This window comes from Oryctolagus cuniculus, chromosome 7 (genome assembly GCF_051225735.1).
Source record: "Oryctolagus cuniculus isolate XC-2025 breed Fujian yellow rabbit chromosome 7, ASM5122573v1, whole genome shotgun sequence".
Classification (NCBI taxonomy): Eukaryota; Metazoa; Chordata; class Mammalia; order Lagomorpha; family Leporidae; genus Oryctolagus; species Oryctolagus cuniculus.
In genome coordinates, this window is record NC_142873.1 from 90,214,771 (window position 1) to 90,242,160 (window position 27,390).

Sequence of the window (27,390 nt, forward strand, 5' to 3'; positions counted from 1 at the left end):
TCACGATACCCAATGCAGTTAATTATATTTTTTGATGTTAATAGTCTCTGTCAGTCTCAAGCATAACTTCTCTTTGATGAATATTTAAATTATATTTGAATAAAAAATAATCTTAGTTACATTTCATATTCAGTAATCATTGCAGCTTAATAAAGGTCTACTCGTCAAGGGTTGAAATAAATGGCCATGTACATATAAATGCCCTGAATCGACTTATCAAATAATATATTTGTGGTGATCATTATCTAACACACTTATTATATTACATTTTTAAGTAACAACCCACAATTAAGATTTCAAAAGTTGCTTATAGACACTTTTAGATTATATATACTTAATTCCATAAATAACGATGAGAACATAAAAGGACTAAGACATAAAATGATTGTGTTTATGGGAAAAAAATTACCAAATTATAAAATGTCCTAGAGTAAAAAAATCAGCATACAGAGTACTGCCTCCTCTTGCTGTACTGTTAAGGCATGTTCTAAGAGTAATAAGAAAAAGAAGCTTTGATTTACCAATTTACCAAAAGATCTTTTCATGATAAATCTTATTGAAATCATTACTGAAGAAAAGTAACTTAAACAATAGTTTTTACACACAAAGCTATAATCAGATGAGGGAAATTTCCAAAAATGAAGAGTAGGGGGTGTAGCAGGCGAGTGGTAGAGGGAATCCATTAGTATAATATCTTAAAATTTGTTCATTTGACATATAGCTTAAAAGTTTTTTAGGTTCAATCAAGCATTTAAAATAAAGTATGAAAATGGGTTATTCCAACTCAAAACCTTTACTGAATGGATAATGTTTTGTTGTCTTATGTACTTAATTAAGATCCCTTAATCCTTTTTTCTAAAAAAAAAAAAAATATGTAACTATTTATTTGAGAGAGAAATAGAGGGACAAAGGTTCACCCCCCAAATGCCCACAATAGCAAGAGTGAACAATGGAACACAATCCAGGTCTCCCATCTGGGTGGCAAGGATCCGACACTGAGTCATTACCCCTGCCTCCCAGGGTGTACATCAGAAGGAAGCTTGGGGGGGGGGGGGGGCGCCAGGGCACGAGGGCGACGCTGTGGTATAGCAGTAAAGCCGCCGCCTGCGGTGCCGACATCCCATGTGGACGCTGGTTCTGGTCCCAGCTGCTCCACTTCCAATCCAGATCTCTGCTGTGGCCTGGGAAAGCAGTAGAAGATGGCCCAAGTCCTTGGGCCCCTGCACCTGCATGGGAGACCCAGAGGAAGCTCCTGGCTCCAGATCGGCACAGCTCCAGCTGTTGAGGCCAATTGGGGAGTGAACCAGCAGATGGAAGACCTCTCTCTCTCTGCCTCTCCTTTCTCTATGTAACTCTAAATTTCAAGTAAATAAATAAATCTTAAAAAAAAAAAAAAAAAAGCCAACTAACCAAATGAACCTAAGTTGCTGACTGCACTACCAACTATGGTGGAATCCTAGATAAAAGACTGTCTTTAGGGGAAAAAAAAAAAGAAAAAAAAGGAAGCTGGAACTGCAGCAGAGCCAGGAGTCACACCCAGGTACTTCAGTGTGGAGACCCAGCCATACCAAGCAGTGGCTTAACTACTAAATGCCTGCTCCACCCCCTGAATTTTTAAATTTTTAACCTCTTAGTCTCTCTTCCCCCAAATATAAAATCTTTGAAATACAAAGAAGATAGCAAAAAGATATAAGGAGGCTGGCGCCACGGCTCACTAGGCTAATCCTTTGCCTGTGGCACCGGCACCCCAGGTTCTAGTCCCGGTTGGGGAGACCAGGAGGAAGCATCTGGCTCCAGGCTTCGGATTGGCGCAGCGTGCCAGCCACAGTGTGAGCGCCACAGCGGCCATTTTGGGGGTGAACCAATTGGGGGGTGAACCAACAGAAGGAAAACCTTTCTGTCTCTCTCTCTCTCTCACTAACTCTGCCTGTCCAAAAAAAAAGAAAAAAAAAAGATATAAGGAAATGCCCTGAGATATATATATCAATCTAAGAAATACAGGCCAATCACTTTACAAATTTAAATGGTAGCTGTAGATTCAAATTTTGTGGGGGTCTAAAGCCTGTGCAATATAAGGGTTCTTCTTTAAAAAAAAATAGAAAACTGTCGCTCCCCCTCTTCGTGGAGGAACGACACAGGACCCTGCGCTGTTCTTTCGTCTGCTCGGCCCTCCCCGGGTTTGCTGCTGGTTCTTCCCGGGTTGGCTACTATCCCTTCCACCTCCGTGGAAGGGCGGTTCCCCCTGGCCACATTCCCCACTTCCGCAGGGGAGCGGCACTCTGCCGGCCGGCTCTCTCGGGGGCTGCACAGGTGTTCCCCTTAGATGTTCCTGGTGCATGCCGTCTCTCTCCTCCTTTATAGTCCTCCTCTGCCAATCCCAACTCGGCTGCCCACACGCCGAGTACGCTGCTCTCCTCCAATCAGGAGCAAGTCCTACAGTTTATTGGTTGAACTGGAGGCAGCTGTGTAGAAGCTGTTTTCTTCTCTCCCAGCGCCATATTGTGGGAGAGCAGGTGCATAGAATAAGTCTTAATTCCAGTAACAGTCTAGTCCAAGCTGCTCCCCACAGAAAACTTTCTACAAAATCAGGCAGCAAAGGGAAGAGCTATTTAAGGGGGGAAAATATAACAACAAACACATTTTTAAAAGTCAACAGACAACCACAAAGTCCAGGAAACTAAAGTAACATTTTAACTAACTGTCTGGTATTCCTTTCTAATAATTTATTTTTAATCTGTATGGTCTACGACTATTTCTTCACATTACACTTTCATAGTGTTATTCTCCATAATTTGCCTTTCTTCTGGAATGGCTGATCAATTCTTTTTTTAACTTTTGATGGTTCAGATACATAAAACATGCAACTACATTGCTACATGTGCATGTCACCTGTAAGGCTCCAGCCTGTGCCTCATAAACACTGACATTCTGCAAAATTCTGTATTAAATTAGACATATCAGAAGAGGGAGAAAGTATGCTGCATTTATAATTTCAAGTATTCCACTTGAATGTGCAATCCACATATTCCACCAAAGAATACATATTAGACGTCTGTTTTGATTAGATATCTAGGAGAGCCAAATGCCCTCTTACTGTGTTACACATTTAGTGACTGAAAGAATTGTTCACAGACTAGCTTTTATATGCTATGAACATTACTTCTCTTCTGATACCCACTTATCTCAGGTGCCATACGATACATTTAAATTGCAAGATGACACCTGGCTTTGCACATTTATGTCATGATGTGTGAGGAAGTATAATGAATAAAAGGAGTATTTCTAAAGGCCATTTCTTCACAAAAATAGCTAGCAATAACTAAATTGTACATGAATGTCTGCAAACCACATAAAATTCCCCCACTAAACCCAGACTGAATTTATCACCAACTGAACTTCCACTTAACAGGATCCAAAAAGGCTCTTGGCTACTCCTAAGCCACCATAAACGAGGAGAAGTTGAACAGAGAAGTCAGACAATGAAATCAAGACCATAAAAGAGTGTTTAAATATCATAATTCTGTACATTTTACAAGCAAACACGTGAGCCTGTGAACAGGTTCCAATGCCTGAAAGAGGCCCATGTGAGTAAAGGTCTCTGATCTTTGAAGATTGTCACCGGTTTCATGGATTTACCATGAATTCAAGTTGGAGGCAGACACCACTTTCACAAATCACAGGTGAGTTCAGCAACAATGGTCTGTGTTCTGAATAAACAAATGGAAGGCCACTCAAGGCAACTTAAATACAGCAGCTCCTATTTCTGACACTGTTTTCCATGGCTATGGAGAGTGTGTGGATTGCTAAAACCACATCTTTCTTGATCAAATATGACATGTTAAGAAACACTAGCAAAATAGCAACTGGTATTAGTTATAAAATACACTTAATTTATATGATATAAACAAATATTAAAATCATATTTTTGGGGGCTGGCGCTATAGCATAGTAGGTTAAGCCTCCACCTATGATGCCAGCATCTCATATGGGCACCAGTTCAAGTCCTGGCTGCTACACTTCCAATCCAGCTCCCTGGTAATGGCCTGGGAAACCAGTGGAAGATGGCCCAGGTGCTTGGGCCCCTGCACTGACATGGGAGACCGGGAAGAAGGAAGCTCCAGACTCCTGCTGGAGCTGGGCCATTTGGGAAGTGAACTAGTGGATGGAAGACCTCTCTCTCTCTCTCTCTGTCTGTAACTCTGCTTCTCAAATAAATAAAACCTTCTTAAAAAATCAGATTTTTCTTAAAAATACTTCAAAGGCATATATCAGATCTAAAACTAATGTAGGACAGGACAACTAACAACAGAAGCCAAACTAACTACATTGCTGTAACATATCACATGATGTAAAAATTTTGTTTCTAAGGGAGACAGACAGAAAACATCCAGACACACAGAGATTTGCCATCTACTGGAACACTCTCCACATGCCCACAACAGCCAGAGCTGGATCAGGCTGAAGCCAGGAACCTTGAACTCCATCTAGGTCTCTCACGTGAGTGGCACAGACACAGGTACCTGAGTCATCACCTGCTGCCTCCCAGGGTGTGCATTAGCAAGACACTGGAATCAGGAGCACAGCTGGGCCTTGAACCCAGTCACTCTGCTATGGGATGCAGGCATCCCAAGTGCCAAATGCCCAACTGAACTATAATATATTTAGAGAAAACACATAGCAAAGTAAAAAGGATGGGTCTTTAAAATCTGCAAAATGCTATCAGAAACATAATTACTAAAAATACTTTTTCTTTACACAACGTACAAGGTAGAATACCAATATTCGTGATTATTTTTTTGTTTCTGTGTTGTTATTATGGTCTAGGTTTCTGATTTCAGTGTGTATGAAAAATTAATGAGACCATAATAAATGGCAGTTTAAGCTGTTATTATACAGATTAACATCAAATCTTCCATTCTTCATTTAATGAACTTGGTCAACAAATATATTATGAATGATTCTGACTCACAATTGCTATCTTGCTCCTAAACTGATAGTGAGAAAACAAAATAAGGGGAGGCAGATGTTTAGACGAGCAGTTAAGATGCCTAATCCCATATCAGAACACCTGGATTCATTTTCCAGCTCCGGCTCCTGACTCCAGCTTCCTGCTAATGTAGACCCTGGATGGCTCAAGAAATCCTTCCTGTCACTCATGTGGGGAGACCTGGATTGAGTTTTCAGATCCTCAGCTTCAGCCTTGGCCCTCCCCTAGACTACTGTGGGCATCTGGAGGTGAATCAGACAGGGAGCATCCACACACTCGCTCTCTGTCTCCTTCACAAGTAAACAGATACAAAGTGGAAAAGAAAACAAAATAAGAATCTAAGGTAAACCAATGCCTAAGGATGTTTTCTCTACCAAATAATAAATAGGCATTTTATTTATTCAGAAATCTCATTAATAAGACTCAAGAATAATTTGAACAGGAAAGTCTCAATTTTACCCAAAACCATATTTGGTTTTTATTAAGTAATGGAACTTCTTAAAATAATAAATAATATATTTCAAGCAACAGAATTGTTATGAAGCTTCAATAAATACATGTATCACTTCCCTGATAGTAAAAGTACTAATAAGAAACTGAACAGCATACTAAAAATAACTATTTGTAAGTCAAGTTATGGTTTATAATTTGTTCTCTCTTTAAGTAGATACAGTATTATTGAATTACATTTCAGGAGCTCTAGTTTATGCAGTTTTGAGGAGAAAGCAGGAAATGTCAAATCCAAAGCAAAGCCAGTGACTAAGCCTTGATCTGAAAATCTGAAATAAAAATTTATTTCTGTTCTCTACTAAACATGCATCTTTATCTGTTCAAAGTGTAACTTCTGTTAAAGGATGCTTGTAAGCTGAATTTCTGTATTATTAGTACCACATGCGAAAGCAGATACATACTAAAAATAAAGCACACTTAGGTGCCAAAGTACTCAAATGGTAAATGAAAACAGAAATAAGCAGATCTGGTATGCTATCATTTAAATACATGCATATTAGTAAAATGCTCAGACACCTAGTTACCCAAGTTTGCCTCACATTAAATGTTAACATTTTTGATTGTTTACTACGTTTCAGGGATATAAATTAAACACAATTTCTGTCAATTAAGTTTATATTGTTAAAATAGAAGCCAATATTTTAGTGCAGAGCAAGAAATGTTCTAGGTGGGTAAAAAAGCTGTAAGGTACAATGATAACACATGTGTAATGACAATATCTGTACTCCTGAAATGTCTGTCACCCCGTCCATAATACTCATCTTACAAAGGAGAAAACTGGAATAAATAGTCTTTAAGGTGATGAAAAGCACTATGAAAAGATCACTAAGACTATATTGAAATTTATAGATCAAATGAAATGTCCATATTCATTTTTATTGATTCTTATTCTATTTCTGTACCTTTCTACTTTGGTTTCAAAAGAAAAGGCAATTTCTAAAAGTAAAAACAAAGCAAAATCACCAAAGTTCAAACAAAATATCGTTTTGCCTTTAAAAACTAACTTCCCTTATCCTCACCCAATTTGTATCTGTTCAAAAATAAAGGAAAAGGCAAACTTTTAAGGTATTATTCAAGTCTCTGAATTTCACTGAAAAACCCTTAGGTAATACTGAAGACCAGTAATGTATTTTCCTTATGGAAAATGACACTGCCTTTTTTGACCAATGGCCATAATATAAGAATAAAGAGTGAAACTCCATTATATTAATGGGACACACCAATGGAAATGAGCAACCTAGATTTGTACTTTCTGTCTTCATTAACTAACAGAAGAATTGTTTGACTAATTTTCATTTAAAAAGGAGAAACAGAGGACCCTGTAGGGCAGAATCTTTGATGTAACATTTCCTTTTCCTACATTGGATAAGCAGGGTTGTAAGGGATATTTAGATGATTTGTTGCCCAAGCTATTTTGCAATTTATTAGTCTTTCTAGCACAAGAAATGTGAATGTTTAATATGGTTCAAGTTTATTACTGCCAATAGGCTTCCCTTCCTATAATGAGTACTTTAGTTTAAGTGCCCATCAGTAAGTGACATGCAAAGTCTGTGTCCAATTAGATATACCAATTAGAGCTTTAATGGTTATTTATTACCATACTAAGGTTCAGGATTCTGTACTGGTAACCTCTCAAATCCTTGGCCCAAGAACTGCACTTGAAATTTTAGTTGCTGTTTTGACACAACTCATCCAAGACTAAACTAATGGAAAGTGCTTCAACTAAGAGAAAACAACCTAAATATATTGCATAGAGAGTAGCATCTGAGTTACTTATTTTTCCCCAAATACATTTCATCCTAGTGGACAAATGGTTGATAAGCCTGACAGCACAGATAGATAAAAGCACTCGAGAAAAATAGCACAAGGGTAAGAACGTAGTTTCTCAGAAGTAGCAGGTTTAAAGCCTCTGATGTGAGTACGAATCAATATACTAAGCAGGAAAAGTATACCCCACACTAGTAACCATTCACAATAAAGCAAGAATAAGAGGCATCAACTCCCACCTATCATGAAACATCAGGCAAACAGAGGGGCCGGCATTGGGGGATAGTGTAATAAACCCACAGCTTGTGACGCTGGCATCTCATATGGGCACTGGTCCATTCCCGATACATCTTCCCACCACGAACCTGGAAAACTCATGTGGGAGACCGGGAACAAGCTCCTGGCTTCGGCCTGGCCCAAAGCCTACCATTGTAGATATCTGGGGAGTGAACCAGTGGATGGAAAACCTCTCTCTGTCTCTCCCCTTCTGTGTAACACTGACTTTCAAATAAATAAAATACATCTTTAAAAGAGGAAGAGAGAGTGGCCAGCGCCGCGGCTCACTGGGCTAATCCTCCGCCTAGCGGCGCCGGCACACTGGGTTCTAGTCCCGGTTGGGGCGCCGGATTCTGTCCCGGTTGCCCCTCTTCCAGGCCAGCTCTCTGCTGTGGCCAGGGAGTGCAGTGGAGGATGGCCCAGGTGCTTGGGCCCTGCACCCCATGGGAGACCAGGAAAAGCACCTGGCTCCTGGCTCCTGCCATCGGATCAGCGCGGTGCGCCGGCCGCAGTGCGCCGGCGGCGGCGGCCATTGGAGGGTGAACCAACGGCAAAGGAAGACCTTTCTCTCTGTCTCTCTCTCTCACTGTCCACTCTGCCTGTCAAAAAATAAAAAAAAAATAAAAAAAAATAAAAAAAGAGGGAGAGAGAGAGAGAGAAAGAAAAGGCAAACAGAGCTAAATTCTCCTCTCTGAAAATCATTAATGAGGGAGGGACAGGAAGATCTTAGAAAGATAAGTTTATTGTTACCGATAGAAACAGATCAGGAAGCAAATATTAATTACATGAGTTTAAAAGCTCTTTCAGATTGCTCTAACTTGGGTACAAAGCTTCTTTATGAAGCCTGAATGATCAATATAAAAGCTGAGAAGGTTGCATGTCAAGGAGAGTACACACAAAGTCTGCCAGAACACTGACAGAACTGTGACTGCATTTTAATGGATTTCCTGGTTACATTCTACCAAGGTTCCAACAGTCACCTTTCTTCAGAGGTTTTGTGTGTGTATTTTAGCAAATGTTTCCTTTACTTAAATATTTTAAACACAATTACTATCTACTAGTATATTTGAAAATAACAGAAGTATGTAATGAAAATCTACATAACAGAACTGAAATAAAAAGTTATTTAGGAATAAATCTTCATGCCACTAGGAAATTAATCAACGATTGAAGTTTTTAGGTGTGAGCGATTTGCGGTTTTAGTCCCTGTGTGAAATCATTCAGCCTTTTTCTAAAGGCTCACCAAGTAAAAGGAAGGGCAGCATATTGCCACTCCCTCCCAGCAATACTTTAAAAATAAAGAGAGAAGATTACACATGGAACAGTGTGAGCAAAGCACAGTATGATGACAGCTGATTCCCCAAGTGTAATGAGTTAGAACATGGTGAGCCCCAAATTCCTCTGTAGCTTTAACAATCTGGTAGTCAATCTTACTCCATTAAAATAGAAGTTAGGGGGAATGAGTGCATAGCCTAGAAAATTAAGATACTGGACTCCTACAGCAAAGTACCTGGGTTCCACACCTGGCTCCAACTCCTGACTTCAGGCAACGATGATGGATCGAGTAGTTGGGTTCTTGCCACCTAAGTGGAAGACCTAGACAGAGGTTCAGGCTCCTGGCTTTAGCCTGGTCTAGCCTGGTTATTGTGGTCATTTTTGTGAGTGAACCAGCAGATGGAAGATCTGTTGGTCTCTCCCTCTCTCTGTCACTCTTTCAAATAAATAACAATGTTTTAAAGACTACATAATTTTTTAAAAAAGAATATTGTATCCAGAGGGAAGAAAAAGGCAAGAGGGATAGGGAAGGCTTTGAATAAAAAGATAAATGCTTCTCCTAGTAACAAAATATAAAAACAATAATATAATGCACTGTGAGTCCATTCAGAGAATACTACATTGCAAATAAAGGGGATTGCTAGATAAGGAAACTCTATGTTTACTAGTTCCTCACAATTATAACTAACCACAACTTCAGTGACTCAAATATACAGGGAAAGTCTAATTAAGATGCCAGAAGTAAGGGCCACCTCTGTGGCGCACACAGCAGGTTAAGCCACCATCTGCAGTGCTGTCATCCCATACGGGTGCCTGTTCGTATCCCAGCTGCTCCACTTCTAATCTAGCTCTCTGATATAGGCCTGGGAAAAGCACCGAAGGATGGCCCAAGATCATGGGCTCCTGCCACCCACGTGGGAGACCCAGAAGAATCTCCTGGAACCTGGCTTTTGTCTGGCCCAGCCCTGGCCACTGCAGCCATTTGTGGAGTGAACCAGCAGACAGAAGATCTCTCTCTGTCTCTCCTACTCTCTCTTTCTCTAATTCTGCCTTTCAAATAAATAAATAAATAAATCATTTTTTAAAAAAGTGCCAGGAGTACAATTCCAAAAACTGCCAAGAGTTGGGTCTTGTGTCCAATACAGACAGTGCCAAGGTTACCAGGGTTTGATTTCCAGTTTTTCAACTTTACAGTGCTACAAAAGTAATACGCACTCAGCAGAATCTGCACCTCGCATTTTGAATTCTTTTTTTTCCAGACTAGAAATATGTGGTAAGATTCCTTCCTGAGGTACTGGGCAGCAGAGCAAACCATAGCTCCTAATCAGTCATGTGATCACAAGGGTGAAGAACTGATACAGCATACTAAGTATCACTAAGCTGTGATGTTTGGTAGATAGGTGTACTAAACATCATTTCTGACGTACAATATTTTTAATAAGCAATAGATTTATCAGGACATAACTCTATCATAAGTAGAGGAGCATTATGTATTATTTACTCTGTAGTTAATGAACTAGGGCTTAGTGGACAAAGAAATAAAATTGCTTAAGTTATCAACAAAGCAGAAATGATAAGACATTACATTTCAACCCAGGAGTTCAGTGCCCTGTTATACATGAACATATACATTCCTAACTTACTGTAATCTTTTTAAAGTGGATACAAACCAATTGTATAATGATCCATAATACCTTTATCCAAACTATAGCACTAACACTGATGTTATATTTTATACTGTCCTGAATTTGAATTCTCCTATTTGTGAGCAAAAAAAAAAAAAGGTTTTTATAAAATTGATTTATTTATTTGAAAGACAGAGTTAGAGAGAGGCAGAGGCAGAAACAGAAAGAGAGGGAGAGAGGTCTCCATCTGCTGGTTCACTCCCCAGGTGGACGCATTGGCCGGAGTTGCACCAGTCTGAAGCCAGGAGCCAGGAACTTCTAGGTCTCCCACGTGGATGCAGGGGCCCAAGCACTTGGGCCATCTTCTACTGCTTTCCCAAAGCCATAGCAGAGAGCTGGACAGAAAGTGGAGCAGCCAGGACTCAAACCGCCCCCCCCCCCAATATGGGATGCTGGCACTGCAGGAGGCAGCTTTACGTGCTACGCCGCAATGTTGGCCCCCACAAGAAAATTATTTTGTAAGATTTATTTGTTTATTGGAAAGTCAGATTGCAGAGAAAAAGGGAGAGACAGATTTCCCATCTGCTGGTTCACCCCCCAGATAGCTGCAACCTTGGCTGGAGCTTCATTCAGGTCTCCCATGTGGGTGGCAAGGGCCCAAACACTTGGGCCACCTTTCACCACTTTTACTAGGCCATTAGCTGAGAAGTGGGGCTGCAGGGACACGTACTGCTGCCCACGTGGGATGCCAGTGTTGCACACGGCAGCTTCAACCTGATGCATCACAATGCTGGCTCCCTCAATTTTTTTACTAAAATCTGAATATTTTTTATATATATTTTTTTGACAGGCAGAGTGGACAATGAGAGAGAGACAGAGAGAAAGGTCTTCCTTTGCCGTTGGTTCACCCTCCAATGGCCGCCACAGCTGGCGCACCACGCTGATCCAAAGCCAGGAGCCAGGTGCTTCTCCTGGTCTCCCATGGAGTACAGGGCCCAAGCACTTGGGCCATCCTCCACTGCACTCCCTGGCCACAGCAGAGAGCTGGCCTGGAAGAGGGGCAACCGGGACAGAACCCGGCGCCCCAACCGGGACTAGAACCCGCTATGCCGGCACCGCAAGGCGGAGGATTAGCCTAGTGAGCCACGGCGCCGGCTTAAAATCTGAATTTTAAAGAGAAAATTTTCCTCTTGCTTTACCTTTAAGATCATTTTAAGCAATATATAGGTAGTAAGTGAGAAAAGAATGGTTTGAGTTATAAAGAATAGAATCTTAGTATGTTTATACTATCTATATAGGTTTGTTTATATTTATACACCTATATTGTTTATATTATCTATATATTGTTTATATATGTTTATACTATCTATATATTTTATATTTATACTATCTATATATTGTTTGAAGATAACAGAAATTCCCACTTAGTATTCAGAAATGAACTGTCCATCTTGCCTTAGCATGTGTGGTACACAGATGGCCCTTCTCAACTACTTCTCTCATAGTAGGCTGAATCATGGCTAAATAAAGCTAAATATGCTTGGAAATACAGTTGGTTAATTTTTAAAAGGATTTTACCTATAGCCCCATGAAGGAAATAGGGAATTATATTTACCTAAATTATTTTGTAACTTGAATTTTAAGTTAAGGATCAAAAGATTAAGAAGATAAACCAAAAAGTGGAAGAAAGTATTTGCAAAAGACATATCTGATAAAAGATTGCTAATCAAAATATACAAAGAATTCTTAAAACTGACAGTAAGAAAACAAACAACTTGAGTAAACAAATGATCTAAGATAGACACTGCGCCAAAGAAGACATACAGATGATAACTAGTATATTAAAAGCTGTTTAACATTGTATGTCATTAAGAATGTGCAAATTAAATTAATGAGATGCCACAACACACCATTAGAATGGATAAAATCCAAACACTGACAACACCAAATGCTGGCAAGAGTACAGAATGATAGGACTTGCGTTCATTGCTGCTGGGAGTGCAAAATGACACAGCTACTCTGAAACAGTCTGTCAGCTTCTTTATCTAAACATATCCCTACCACCTATTCCAGAAATCACATTTTTTGGTATTTATTCTAATGAACTGAAAAACTATGTCCACACAAAAATCTGCACACAGATGCTTACAGCAGCTTTATTTAACATTGCCATTACTTGGAAGCAACTAAGATGTCCTTCAGTAGATGAATGTGCAAATAAACCTGGTACCTGATGTTAATGGAATATTATTCCATTCCCATGCAAAAAAGAAATCAACTATCAAGCCAAGAGGAGACAAGGAAGGAACTTAAATGTGTATTACTGGGTCTGGCGCTAGGTGTAGTGGGCTAATCCTCTGCCTGCAGTGCTGGCATTCCATATGGGTGCCGGTTCCTATCCCAGCTGCTCCTCTTCCTAGCCAGCTCTCTGCTATAGCCTAGGAAAGCAATGGAGGATGGCCCAAGTGCTCAGGCTTCGGCACCTGCATGGGACACCCAGAAGAAGCTCCTTTCTCCTGGCTTTGGATCAGCCCAGCTCTGGCTGTTCTAGCCATTTAGGGAGTGAACCAGCAGATGGAAGATCTATCTCTCTGTAGCTCTACCTCTCAAGTAAATAAATAAATGTGTATTACTAAGTGAAAGAAGCCAGTTGGAAAAGCTATATACTTACGTATATATTTATGTCACATACAAATATATATATATATATATATATGACATGCTAACAAAGGCAAAACTATTGAGACATTAAAATGTTTAGTGGCTGTGGGGTGTCAGTGGTTGAGAGGGAAGAACAGATGAAGCACAGATAATTTTTAGGGCAGTGAATCTATTCTGTATGATATGAAAAAGGTGGCTATATGTCATTACACATTTGTCAAAACCCACACAATGGACAATATCGAACAATATGTAAAGTGGATTGTTATGCAAACAACGGACTGTAGATGATAATAATTGTCAATGTAGGTTCAGAGTAAAACAAATGTACCACTGAGGTGTGAGAAGTCCATGAGAGAGGTTACTTATGGGCAGAGATAGGGGTTATTTGAGATCCCTCTGTACTTTCTGCTCAATTTTGCGATGAACCTGAAACTGCTCCAAAAGTAAATTTTATTAACTTACAAAAAGTTAAGGAACCATGACTGCCAAAGACTCAGACATTTAAACATTCTTGAAATTACAGAAAATATTTTAAATTTCTGAAGCGCTAAAAGGCAAGATTATGGGACTGGTGCTGTGGCATGTCAGGTAAAGCTGCCATCTGTGGTGATGGCACCCCATACGGGTGCCAGCTTGAGTCTGGCTGCTGCACTTCTAATCCAGCTTCCTGATAATGCTCCTAGGAAAGCAATGGAAGATGGCCCAAGTGATTGGGCCCCTACACCCACATGGGAGATCAGGAAGAAGCTCCTAGCTCCTGGCTTTGGATTGGCCCATCTCCAGCCATTGGGCCAATTGGGGAGTGAACCAAGGGATAGAAGACTTCTCTGTCTCTGTAATTCTGTTTTTCAAGTAAATTAAAAATAAATCTTAAAAAATAAGGCAAGAATATGGTTCTTATTTATGATATTTAAAGCAAAGATAGGTATTACAAATTCATTCTGCTATATGCCATGTTAAAATCATATACATATTTAAATGTTATTGAACTTAGCTTAAAGCAGAAATCAACTTTAGTAGGTGAAAATTCAACTTGGTTTAATACATATGCTGATATATGGATATATGAGTTGTATTCATCCACTTTGCAATTACAGACATTTTACTAATCTGAATTTAGTAGCTAATATGGAACATTAACATGAATATTTACCTTTGAGTCATAATTTTGAAGGCATCTGGGAGGTAGCAGTCTGTATTCTCCATCTGAAAGGGGTCAGCATCACAAATCTTGTCATCTGTCCGACCATAGTTAGCACTCTCAATCATGATGACATCACTGCCTGGACATCGTAGATCTATGGAATAACCTTCGCAGGATAATTCTCGTCTAACTAGCCCAAATGGTAAAGCTGCTCGGCTGAAACCTTAAAACAAAAAAGAAAGAAAACCTTTAATTCACCTTTGAAATATATTTTGTAAAGCATTTGCATCAAGTAATATGATTCATGTCTACCATCAAGAAATGCATTTATTAAAAAATTCTCTGGTCCTTTACTGTCAGATATTTATTCATACATGTTTTCTTTCATATGTCTTTATTTGGACTCTTCATTTTAAGAAACAAAGCATTTTCTTTAGTATAATTAGAAACTAAATGGCTCTTTTTGAGTAAATACAAGGAAAAATAACAAATATAATCATTGGCTTAGTGACAAATTTTACCAATATAGACTCTAGCAGCTAAATAAGGAATAATTTTCTTTGGCGCAATGAAATAGGAGCACTGCTGTACACTGGCCTTTACTTTCATATATGTCAGAATCTTAGCTTTAAAATACTTTTGTCTTAGTAGTTTTTCCCTTAAACTAATCAAGTATCTATGGCAGTAAGATCCTTCTAGCGCAATCACTTATGTCAAGTTATAGAAACTTCACTTAAACCAACATCACTGAAAGGATTCAGGAGAGACAGACCTTCAAAGGAGCTAGCACTGTCCCCAAACCTACCCCAAAACATCAACCAGGAAAGGGTAAACTTTCTGAGATTCAGTTTTGTCACCTACAAAATGAAACATCTGTGACATTGCTTGTTCTACCTGTAAGACTCTAACATGAAATGTACATAAAATTCTTTGAGTGCAATATAAATTTATGTGTGGTACACTGGGTAGAATGTAGACAACAACTGTTCATGGGTGCTATTAAAAAGATTCCCCAATGGAATAAAGGACTAGACTTTTATGTTTTAATCACAATTTCCAAGTAGGGGTCTCACAAAGTAATAACAAAGAGTGAAAGCAGGGAAAGCCAAGAATAGCAGAGAAAAATGTTCGAGAGGGAGATCCCTGCTGTGCCACTGTGCTAATGTTGGGTTAGCTACTGAATCAAAAACTTCAACCCTGACTCAGTTACTTAGTGCTCTATCCTGTCATAACCCGTCACCTCTCTAGCATTCCTATTATAAAAGACAGTATACTGACACTTTCAGTATTTTTTTCTTATTGCTATCCTTTTTATTATTCTGCATCATACGAATTATGTCACATATCCTTTTTTATAGAAAAAAACTGACAGAAATAAAACGAACTATTTCAAACTATAAACATCTAAGCTGTCCAGGTGGATTGTGTCCAGGTCAATCCCAGCCCAAAGAGTGTCTCTGCATCTTGAAGGCATCATGCGTTTCACTAATTCAATGAAACAGAAAGTCATCAGCGTAAAAATGCTACTGATTCACACTTACTGGTATGCATTAGAAAATCAGCAATTTCCAAACCTGGCTGAACTCTCTACGGAAAAAACTAAAGGTATAACTGGACTGTAGAGGGGAAAAAAAAAATACAAGATTTGAAACACAGAGATCTTCAGGAGGCAATGGCCAACTGCAACTTTGGTAAGTTTTCACTAAGACGGTTCACAGAGTTATGAAAGCACTGAAAAGTGTACCAGGAAAGGAGACAGAAACAGCGCTGGGCAAATGCCTAACAAATGGCAAACAAGCCGGGCTTCCAAAGGAGGCTTCTTCCCCAGGTTCATACATAAATTAGGTATTTTTCACTTCTGCCCCTTCCCTGATCCTGAATTATACTGTCTATACAAATAATCTTGCTTAAACTAGTGTTTTTATGTTAGTTACAATTTAAAATACTTTTTTAGGGCTTAGGTAGGTTGACAATTATTTTTTGAAAACAGTTCTGTAGAAAATCAAACAAATAACATGAAATAAAACTTTGCAGTGTAACCTATGTGAAATAGCATGGTGATCTGTGTAATTCCATAATAAAACCATAAATAATATTATTGGAATATGCTAGCAATATTAGAACATGCTATATTAAAAGACTGGTTTAGAGCCATGATTCACCATTCTTACCACTTTATCACAGACATAAAACTGATAATAAAGTAGAGCTGATTTTAAACTGAGCCCTTTTTAAAATTGAAAACAGAAGATTTTATTTATGTGAAGGGCAGAGGACAAAGAAAGAGACAGAAATAGATTCCAACCGCTGGTTCTTTCCCTAAATAGCCAAAACCAGCTAGCGCTAGCCCAGCCAAAAGCCAGAAGCCAGGAACTGCATCGCAGTCCTCCACATGGGTGACAAGAGCCCAAGTTCTCAGGTAATCTTCCTCTTCTTTCCCTGGCGCATTAACAGGGAGCTGAAATGGAAGCAGAGCAGACTTGAACCAGACTCTGATGTGGGATGCTGATGCTGTAGGCAATGGCTTCACCTACTATGCCACAATGCCATCCCCAGACTGAATCCTTTAATTTTTTTTTTAAGATTTTATTCATTTATTTGAGAGGTAGAGTTACAGTGTGAGTAAGAGAGACAGAGAGAAAGATCTTGTGGGGAGCAACCGGACTAGACTGAGTTACTGGAATTAAGACTTATTCTATGCATCTGCTCTCCCACAACATGGCGCTGGGAGAGAAGTAAACAGCTTCCGCACAGCTGCCTCCAGTTCAGCTAATAAACTGTAGGACTTGCTCCTGATTGGAGGAGAGCAGCGTACTCGGCGTGTGGGCAGCCGAGTTGGGATTGGCGGAGGAGGACTATAAAGGAGGAGAGAGACGGCATGCACGGGGAACATCTAGGGGGAACATCTAGCTGAAGGAACACCTGTGCAGCCCCCGAGAAAAGCCGGCCGGCGGTGTGCCGCCCCCCCGCGGAAGTGGGGAATGTGGCCAGGGGGAACTGCCCTTCCACGGAGGTGGAAGGGATAGTAGCCAACCCGGGAAGAACCAGCAGCAAACCCGGGGAGGGCCGAGCAGACGAAAGAACAGCGCAGGGTCCTGTGTCGTTCCTCCACGAAGAGGGGGAGCGACATAGTGGTGCCGTGACTCGGATATGAAGCCTAGGCAGGGTTTAGTGTCGTTCCTCCACGAAGAGGGGGAGCGACAGATCTTCCTTCCGTTGGTTCACTCCCCAAATGGCTGCAACGGCCCAAAGCCAGGAGCCAGGTGCATCTTCCTGGTCTCCCATATGGGTACAGGGGCCCAAGGACTTGGGCCATCTTCTACTGGTTTAATTTCCTTCTCTGAAGAATTAAGCCATTCCAAAATCCTGTAAAATTACCCCAATCTATGAGTCTAAAGAGATAAACTCTTTTTAATCAGGTATAAATGCTATTCTAAAAGTTTCAAGTACTTGATAATTTATAAATTACTCGCTGTATTTCTTTAAAATACAAACTGACATTGTTAACACAGATTTATTATGGCACAAAATCATAGATGGGAGACACTGTCAAGATATTTCTCAAAATTACATGTGATGAATGAGGCAGAGTTCATAGAAATCACCAGAAAACATGCATTTTAATTAACAATTCAGGAAGAGGAAAACAGAGCTCAGGTATGGGGGAAGAACAGTTTGTATAAATTTTTAAGAAAAACATGTACACAATTGTGGCTTCTTTGGTACTTAACATTACTTTCCAGAAGCTTCAGGGGTATAATTCAACATCTTTCCTGCAAAATATTACTTCAAAGAACTACTGCCATTAATATTAATTTTAGAAATTCAATATTTTCAATAAGTAAATCTTATAAAAGATCCAAAATATCTCTTTAAAACATTTATCTACTCCTTTATTTGTAATCACATTTATGATAAACACTGAGTCACAGTAAGAAATTATCACAGGTGAGGCTACCATTTATTTAAAAAAAAAAGATTTATTTAATTATTTATTTGAAAAGAGGAAATACAGAAAGAGGGAGAGGGAGAGAGAGAGAGAAAAAGAATGAGAATACGTCTCCCATCTGCTGGTTCACTTCCCAAATGGCTGCAACAGCCAGGACTGGGCCAGGCACATCTGGGTCTCCCACACGGGTGCAGGGGCCCAAGAACTTGGGCCATCTTCCAAATGCTTTCCCAGGCGCATTGGCAGGGAGCTGGATTGAAAGTGAAGCAGCAGGGACTTTGAACTGGGGCCTATATGGGATGCTATCATTTCTTAGTTGAACCTTCCTACTTTGTACAAAAACAGTCTTACCTCTCAGAAATTGGCTATTTTAGAATACATATTTTGAAAAAGTCATTTGCCATGGTTACATTAATGATTCCCAAATCCGACTGTATCAGAATCACCAGGTAAGCTTTTTAAAAAGTGAGATCGTCAAGCTATATTCCAGACCTACTGAATCAGAACCCCTGGATTCTGGAGAGGCTGGGATATCTGTATTTGCATAGGAAAATGTTAATTTATTTACAATGTGCTGATATAATAACTAAGATGTGCCCAGAATTTCTCTAAGGCCTTTTTAAAATAGTTTTTATTTCTCTATTGAGAGTACCTATTTGTTAAATCATTGTCATCATATTTCCTCTTAATTTTCTAATATAATTTTACTCTAATCTTTGAACATATTTATAATAGCCACTTTGAAATGTTTATCTGCTAAATTTAACATCTGGATCTACATCAGAGGCAGTTTCTATTGAATTCTTTTTCTCCTGAGTATGGGTCAACTCTCCTGCTTCTTTGCATATATGGTAAATTTTCTGATGCTGTTGAAAACTATATGTTTTACAGCACTTTGGCCTCAGAATCAGCCTTTAAGGCATTCAGATCTGGCTTAAAAGCCCATGAGAGTTTCTTAGGCATGAAAGCCAAGACACTGTGGCAAAAAATGACCTACATGAAAGATCTCTGTGAGTGAGATCTCAATGGAAAGAACAGACCATCAAAGAAGGAGGCACCTTTCTCTGAAGGGAGGAGAGAATTTCCACTTTGATTATGGCTTTGTCTAAATAAGTTTGGAGTTTGTGAACTCAAGAGGCTTCCATAGCCTTGGCAGCTCATGACAAGAGCCTCAGGTGATTACTGATATCATAAATAAGAGTGTCAATTGTTAAATCAACAACGGGAGTCACCGTGCACTTACTCCCCATGTAGGACCTCTGTCCTTGTGTTGTACTATATGAATTAATGGTAAAACTAGTATTCCTACCCAGTCCTCTCATGTCTCCTGTGCACAGGTGTGAATGCACACTGAACCTGGGGCTCTTTCGTTTCTAAGATTTACCTGTTACATTTCAGACAGCCCTCCAGTCTCTGCAACTGGAACCAAGACCTAAGGCTGGTGGAGCTACAGGTGGCCTCTGTGTTTTCTGCAATGTTTACTGCCTTCACTGATACCAGTACTGTGCCTGGAATCCCAGCCACAACTCCTCATCAGGTCAACTCACTCTGGTAGCTAAGCCACTGGCTTTCAAGGCCAGTCCTGCCCTGATGAGGCAACCACAATGACATAGCTAAGGAGTAAGAAACAAGGCACAGAAGCTAGATGGCTTTAAACTTCCACTGTGCATACCAGAAACTGGAATGGATTTTCATAAACAAATACTTCCCTGCTTGATCAGCTTTGGTTTGTTTCCAATGACCAAAATGGCTGTTGCTGACAATTTTTTCCAATTTCGTAGGTGACTGGAAGAGAAGTTTATACTCCCTTCACTCCACCACTATCAAAAGTCCCTGCAAGGACAAATATTACTGCCTATAGATCCTTAAAGCAAACTTATGAGAAAGGCACTCATTGTCAGCGTTTGCAGAGCAGGAAGCTGAAGCACAGAAGAAGTTTTTCCATAGTCACATATCCAGGCAGAAGGAAATTAGTGTTTGAGACCCAGCAATTCAGCTCCTGTGGTCATGTGCTTAGTGCTTCTTTAGTGGTTCTCCAAACAATTGTCAGCAGCAGGGTTGGGGACCACTGAGGACATAGCTATGAGGTACTGGGTGCTGCCTTGGGGGAAGATGAGGAACAGTAGGCAAACAGAGTGTCTCATGGTCAAGTATTCAGTGAAATAGCTCAGTCAACATAATCAGCATAAAGAAATTGCCAACTTAAAGCCTTCTAACCACACTATGACATTTATTTTAAGCTGTATTTTCAATCTATTTCTATTTCAACAAAGGAAAAAAATACATCCCAACAAGCAAAGTGTAATCCAATCCATCTTGCAACCCTGACAATCGAAGAGAGAACTAGTAGGAGGCCCTGTGAGCAAAAAATCAATATTGCAGCTTTGTGCTGTGCAAATGTGAATACTGCCAAATAGCGGTGCTTAGAGTAAAATGAACTGTTTTGCTCCATTTCTCCTCTCTGAACAAATGATTCTGAAAAGACAGTTTTTTTTCCCCCAAGCTATAAAATGTCAAGCAATAACTCTCGGTGCTCTAGGCTAGTGATTGGAATAAATACCTCCGGGCAACAGGTGCAGCGACTTAGGACTGCAATCATTCACATTCAGGGGCTAACTCCTAATAAACAGATGCACTGCTACCAGAAGAGAATTTGTAAGACCAGAATTGGAATTTCATCATCGGATTCTGCATTGTTTATGAGCATTTCCACAAGGAATGTGCTGCTCTGGGAAGTAACAGCAGAATCTGTTGTGATGGACTTTCACACTTGATTAGGAACATTTGCTTTCTAAGATTGTCTCTAGTTTGTTCTTCATACCTGTCTGTGAAATCATGCATTCTTATGAAAATGTTCTCATTAAGCTATAATATTAAAACTTCAACTTTTCTGCTACTGTTCTTCTTAATGTCTTTGAACTAAACCGTGTCATGGACGCTTAGGCTCACGCTGTCTGAGGGTCCTGGGAAGCACCATGCCTTTTGATTATCAGGACCCTCTACGGGACTGAAGATGTGACTCCAAGCTGGATGGATACATTAACTCAGGCCACACTCAATTACCACTGCTGCATATGAAATCTCCGAATTATTCCTGTTTCTGTGTTAATGAGATGTCTTCCAAAACTGGAAATGAGAAAAACACCGAATAAAGTGGGAGGGGAAGGGCATGTTTTCAACCAGGCTGAAATGAAACTTACAAGCCTCTAGTAAACTTATTTCCAGTTCATCTTAATTTAGATGATGAGGGTATTAAAAATACACCTAAAGGTAAATTAATGCACTAATAGTTCAACTTTGTCACTTATCTCTGTATATTCACACAGTCAACTGAACAGTTTCAAACATTAAAAAAACATATAATAACACTTTTTATACTGAAAGGTAGTATAGGTCCGCTTTTGATCCAGCTCTCTGCTGTGGCCTGGGAAAGCAATGGAGGATGGCCCCAGTTCGTGGACCTGGAGGAGGTTCCTGGCTTCAGTTTGGCCCAGCTCTGGCTGATGCAGCCATTTGGGGAGTGAATCAGCAGATGGAAGACCTTTCTCTCTGTCTCTCCCTCTCAGTGTCTGTAGTTCTACCTCTTAAATAAATAAATAAATCTTTAAAAAAAAAAAACTGTTATCAATCAAGCTTAGCAATCAAACCCTAAAAACCTACTTGTTTGTGTATTAACACAATTTTTGACTTCTCAGTGCTATCTGAGGAGCCTAACCTATGACATACGTAGATAAAAGAATTTTTACCAGTTGGAACCTGCCTCCTGGTACAGAGGGTCAGGCTGCTGCCTACGGGAACATGGGATTCGAACCAATCCAGCTCCCTGAGTATGTGCCTGGGAAACAGCAGAAGATGGCCCAAGTACTTGCTCCTGCCACCCATGTCGGAGACCTGGGTGGACTCTGGGACATCGTGGCCATTTGGGGAAGTGAATGAGCAAATCAGAGTTCCCTCCCCTCTTCCCTCTTTCTCTGCTCCTCTGCCTCTCAAATAAACCTTTTTGTTTAAAAAAAAAAAACAAAAAACAAAAAACAAAAAACTTTCATTTGTGAACTTATTTTTGTACTAAGAATAAAGAAAATAAATGAATACAATGTCATTTTCTAGCATAAGTACAATAATCTAGAAAATGAAGCAATTAGTATGAAACACCAAAGAAAACCTCACAGAAATAAAAAATCATTCAAAACAAAGTGTTCACAAAATTTAAGATCATGTAACTACAAAATATTCAATATAAAAGAGTAGCATTCCTTAGCTTCATGAGTCATTTGGTGTAGAAGCTGGTGTTTATTTTGTTCAAACAACCAAATTGGAAATTTTTCATCAGGAAGCTTTTCAAAAACATTTTTGCTAAGGAGAATATTAAGTTTGAAATTTTATAACTTTATTAAAAAGCAAAATTGACAAATACAAAATGCTATGTTTACATTAAGAAATAAATAAAAATTCCTAACAAATCAATGTATAATGCAAATTAATACATAAATCCAATTACATAAGCAACCAGAGCAAAAAAATTCCAACTCTGAGATCTGCTAACAGTCACAAAATTCTGGACACTGACTGTTTTAAAGTAAAAATCTTTTTTTAGAATGCTATCACCTGTTAGGTTCAAATATTACTACTTCTGAAAAATGTTTCAATATTTTAAGGAGAACATATGCATTAGGAGCACTTCAAAACATTAGAGATCATAGTCTTTATTAGAAAGAAATTAATCTCTCCTGCTTAAAAACTTCTAAATTATCCACTACACAGTAATAATCCATGAGTGCCATTTAAACAGCAATTTGTTTTAAAATACTATCAGTAAAATAGTGAACTTCAAACTTCCTGACAATTCTGTCTACTAGAAGTAATAGACACACAGGGCCGGCGCTGTGGCACAGCAGGTTAAAGCCCTGGCCTGAAGCTCCTGCATCCCACATGGGCGCCGGTTCAAGTCCCAGCTGCTCCTCTTCTGCTCCAGCTCTCCGCTATGGCCTGGGAAAGCAGTAGAAGATGGCCCAAGCTCTTGGGCCCCTGTACCCACGTGGTAGACCTGGAAGAAGCTTCTGGCTCTCAGCTTCAGATTGGCCTGGCTCTGGCTGTTGTGGCCATCTGGAGAGTGAACCAATAGATGGAAGACGTCTCTCTGTCTCTCCCTCTCACTGTAACTGTTTTTCAAATAAATGAAATAAATCTTAAAAAAAAAAAAAGTAATAGACACATAAGGAGATGCTTGTAATAGTCTGGGCAGATTGCCATAACTTCTCCAAAGTTCACAAATGCATATTACTTTAATTCTGACCTGCTTTCCAAAAATCATGTAGTGAATTTCATATTGGGCTTCAATATTCCCCAAGTACTTGGTGCCTGCCTGTAATTTTTCTTGCCACACAGGATAGTTTACTTGTTTTTCTCTTAGGCTACAATAAGCCTTCAAAAGCTGGTTCAAAGTTTTCCCAACCAGGGGAAAGGATCTGATCGTAGGTTTGGTCATCTGTTCTGTTTCTTCTTAATAACATTTACTGAGCACCTGCTACAAGTCTAACACTCTTTCAGAAAACTAGGATACAACGTGAATGAAAACAATAATGGTCCTTCTGCACTGTATCCTATCTATCTGGTTCACCACCACAATGCCAAAACCTGGTAAAGGGACAGTCTACAATACTCTTTGTAAAGGAAACAAAATAAACATACCTTAAATAAATGGATGCATATGAATGAATGAATGAATGAATGAACAATTATCAGCTCCTCCCTCAGAGCAGACAAATAAATATTAAGAACCTTACACTCCTCCCCTATTGAGCTGAGCTTTTCAATAGAATGTGAATACTATAAATCTTTGAATCCTTTCTTCTTAAATTAAAAACTTATTTCCTTATTTGAAGGCCAGAGTTACAGAAAGAGGAAGAAACAGAGAGAAGGATCTTCCATCTGCTAGTTCACTCTCTAAACAGCCACAATGGCCAGGGCTGGGCCAGGCTGAAGCCAGGAGCCTGGAACTCCATCTGGATCTCTCATCTGGGTGCAGAGACCCAACATGTGGGCCAACTTCTGCTGCTTTCCCAGGTGCATTCTGGATCCAAAGTGGAGTAGTTGGATCTCGAACTGGCGCCCACATAGGATACCAGCACACAGGCTGTGGCTTAATCCTCTGTGTCACAACGCCAGCCCTTAATTTTTGTATCCTTGATTTCCAACAATGATTAAAACATAGTTGCATTCAATTTTTCTTTATATTATTTTTAAACATTTTTAAAAATGTATTTTTATTTGAGGGGTGGGTTTTTGCAGCACAATGGGCTAAGCCTAGCAAGCCCATATTCTGTATCAGAGTGCCAGCTGGAATCCTGGCACCTCCCCTTCCAATCCAGCTTCCTGCTAATGCACCCCAGGTGATGGCTCAAGTACCTGGGCCACCGACACCCACAGGGGGGACCTAGATTGATTTGCAAGTTCCTGGCTTCAGCCTGACTCAGTCCACTTGCTACTAGCATTTGGGGAGGGAAGTTCTTTCTCCCTCTCTCTCACGACTGCTCTGCCTTTCACACAGATGAAAGTAAGTAAATTTTTAAAAACTATTTGTATTTGAAAGATACAGAGACAGAGATCCTCCATCCACTGGTTCACTCCCCAAATGCCAACATCAGCCTGGGGCTGAGCTGGGCCAGGCACAAGTCAGGAGCCAGGAACTCAATTTGAGTATCCAAGGTGGGCTGCAGAGGTACTTCAGGCACCACCTGCTGCCCCACAGGGTGTGCATTAGCAGGAAGCTGGAATTCGCTCAGGACTCAAACCCAGGCATTCTGATACAGGATGCCAGTGCCATCTAAACCACTGTGCCAAATGCCTGCTCCTATTTTGTGTTTATTTTATACTTTAATTCTTGTGTACCAAAAGATGCCAAACATTCTCCAAAACATAAAAATTGGTTTTTGAAGGAAAAAACCTTTCATTTATTCACATATATATATAGACATATTTGTTTTTTTAAAGTTTCTAGCTTTATATTTAAGCTATGCACATTATTAGAAAATGCTGTATTGAAAAACAATCCAGATTTCAACAGATAAATGACGTAAGAACCACAGACCTCTAATCAGCGGGATTTAACTATGAAAGTCCTTTCAGGACTAACCATTACCCGAGAGAGCTGAAAATCACCCCCAGAACAGTGGACTTAGCTACCTAACAGCATTACAAAGACCAGCCTACTACTTTGCCCTCTATTTCTCCCGGGTATATCCTCCCACAAAAGCAACAGGAAATATTCCTTACAAATTTTTTTTTTTACTAACTAAAACCAGTTTAACATCAAAAAGTTTCTATTAGGAAAGTACCTTCTTGGGGCCAGTGCTACGGCACAGAAGGTAAGCCTCCTCCTGCAGTGCCGTGCTGCATTCCATATGGGCACTGGTTCATGTCCCTGCTGCTCCACTTCCCAGCCAGGTCCCTGCTAACACACCAGGGAAAGCAGCAGAAGATGGCCCAAGTTCTTGGGTCCCTACACCCACATGGGAGACAGGGAAGAAGCTCCTGGCTCCTAGCTTCAGCCTGGCCCAGCCCAGCCGTTGTGGCCATTTGAGGAATGATTGTGCAGTTGGAAGATCGCTCTCTCTTTCTCCCCTGTTCTCTGTCTGTATCGCTCTCTCTCAAATAAATAAATAAATAAATCTTTATTTAAAAAAAAAGTAATTTCTCTAGTATTTGAGAAATTCACAAATTAAAGTTCTTAAATGATTCTGTATATTAGCGATCAACACAGATGCCAGGGAGTAATTACAGAACAAACAACAATTTCACCATCTCTTCAGGTGTAACAATTTCCTTCCATCTCTACGCTGATTATTTATTTCACTATTCTATTTTATGATTTCTTTTGCCACTCTTTTGTTAATAGAAATTCTTTTAAACACCCTCCCCCCAAACACACACACACACCACCTCAAAGTATTTGTTCTTAAAAGCAACTAAATAGGCAGCAAAAATGCAGAAATGCGAGATCTGTTCCCCTTTGCAGTGACTCACGCGAAGACACCATGGCAAAAGGATTCCATTCCTTTCCTGTCACTGTATTACAGGGTGATGAAAAAACTAATTAGGGTAGAGACTTCCTTTAAATGATTTCCCAGGCAGGCCTCTCAGATCAAAGAGAGTCAGAATTCAGATTCTAAGTCTTTTTGTTAATACCTTGCTGTATTTAAACATAACAACAAAATTTTAATGGTTTTAAAAAAAACACCCATTAATCAAAATTTCCTTTTTTAAAAAGGTACATTTAAATTAAATCACAAGAGGGACAATATTGTGTATGAGTATAAGATTTCCATATCAATGAACTTTTATTAGGCAACAATAAACTCTATAGGCGTGAAGGGGATACCTCTCTAACAACCAGCTTCCTCATTAAAGGTATCTATAAGGGGGCCAATTAATATCAACTCCAGAACTTATTTGCATTAACAACATTGAAACTGCACTGAAACCACCCACTCATTTCTCTCAATCCCAAACAAGAATCCAAATGTAATCACATTCAACCACTGCTGACTCAACCAAGTGCCCCAGAAGGGAAAGGCTTACAACCCCATATATAATCCAGGAGGTACTTATTCATCACTTCAGGAAAGAAAGGGTACAGCCTGAAACCCGTCTCCTAACTTTTCATGAACTATTATACAGACTAACAATTTGATCATTTATAAAGTGCCATCCATTTAACCTTTTCCCACTAAAGAGAGAGTGATTTCAAGTCTTTCTTCCTACGTGCATTTTTTAAAAAGGCACTGTTTCCCCAAAAACCTCAAGGAACTCTCTAAGTTAGTGCTTTTTTTTTTAATTGGACCCATTATAATTATTGAAGATGACAGTTTTTCTGCTAGGAGTTAGAAAGCATTTTCCACAGGTCTGGAGGGTTGCACTGGAAGGTAATAAGTAGTTTCCCATCTCAAAAAAAAAATAATAATAATAATAATTACAAGACTCAAAGCTGACAATTTCAAATTTTCCCCCAAACAATGCCTAAAATCTGATTTTTACTTTTTTGTTTGAAGATTTATTTACTTATTTGAAAGCCTGAGTTAGAACAGGAGAGAGAGCTCCATCTTTACCCACTGTTTCACTCCCCAAGAGGCCACAATAACCATGTCCAAGCTGAGCCAGGAGCCAGGAGTTTCGTCTGGGTCTCCCAAGTGGGTGG

General features: G+C 39.7%; 1 protein-coding gene across 50 annotated transcripts in view; it reads right to left on the minus strand.

Moving 5' to 3' along the window:
• The window catches only part of ADGRL2 (adhesion G protein-coupled receptor L2), a 689,746-nt gene that overhangs the window by 74,956 nt on the left and 587,400 nt on the right, over positions 1-27,390 (minus strand). For all 50 annotated transcript variants that reach the window (XM_089337145.1, XM_089337146.1, XM_070078190.2 and 47 more), the window contains one exon: positions 14,258-14,471. In XM_089337145.1, the coding sequence (XP_089193271.1) occupies positions 14,258-14,471 (214 nt within the window). The remainder of the gene's footprint in view (positions 1-14,257; positions 14,472-27,390) is intronic.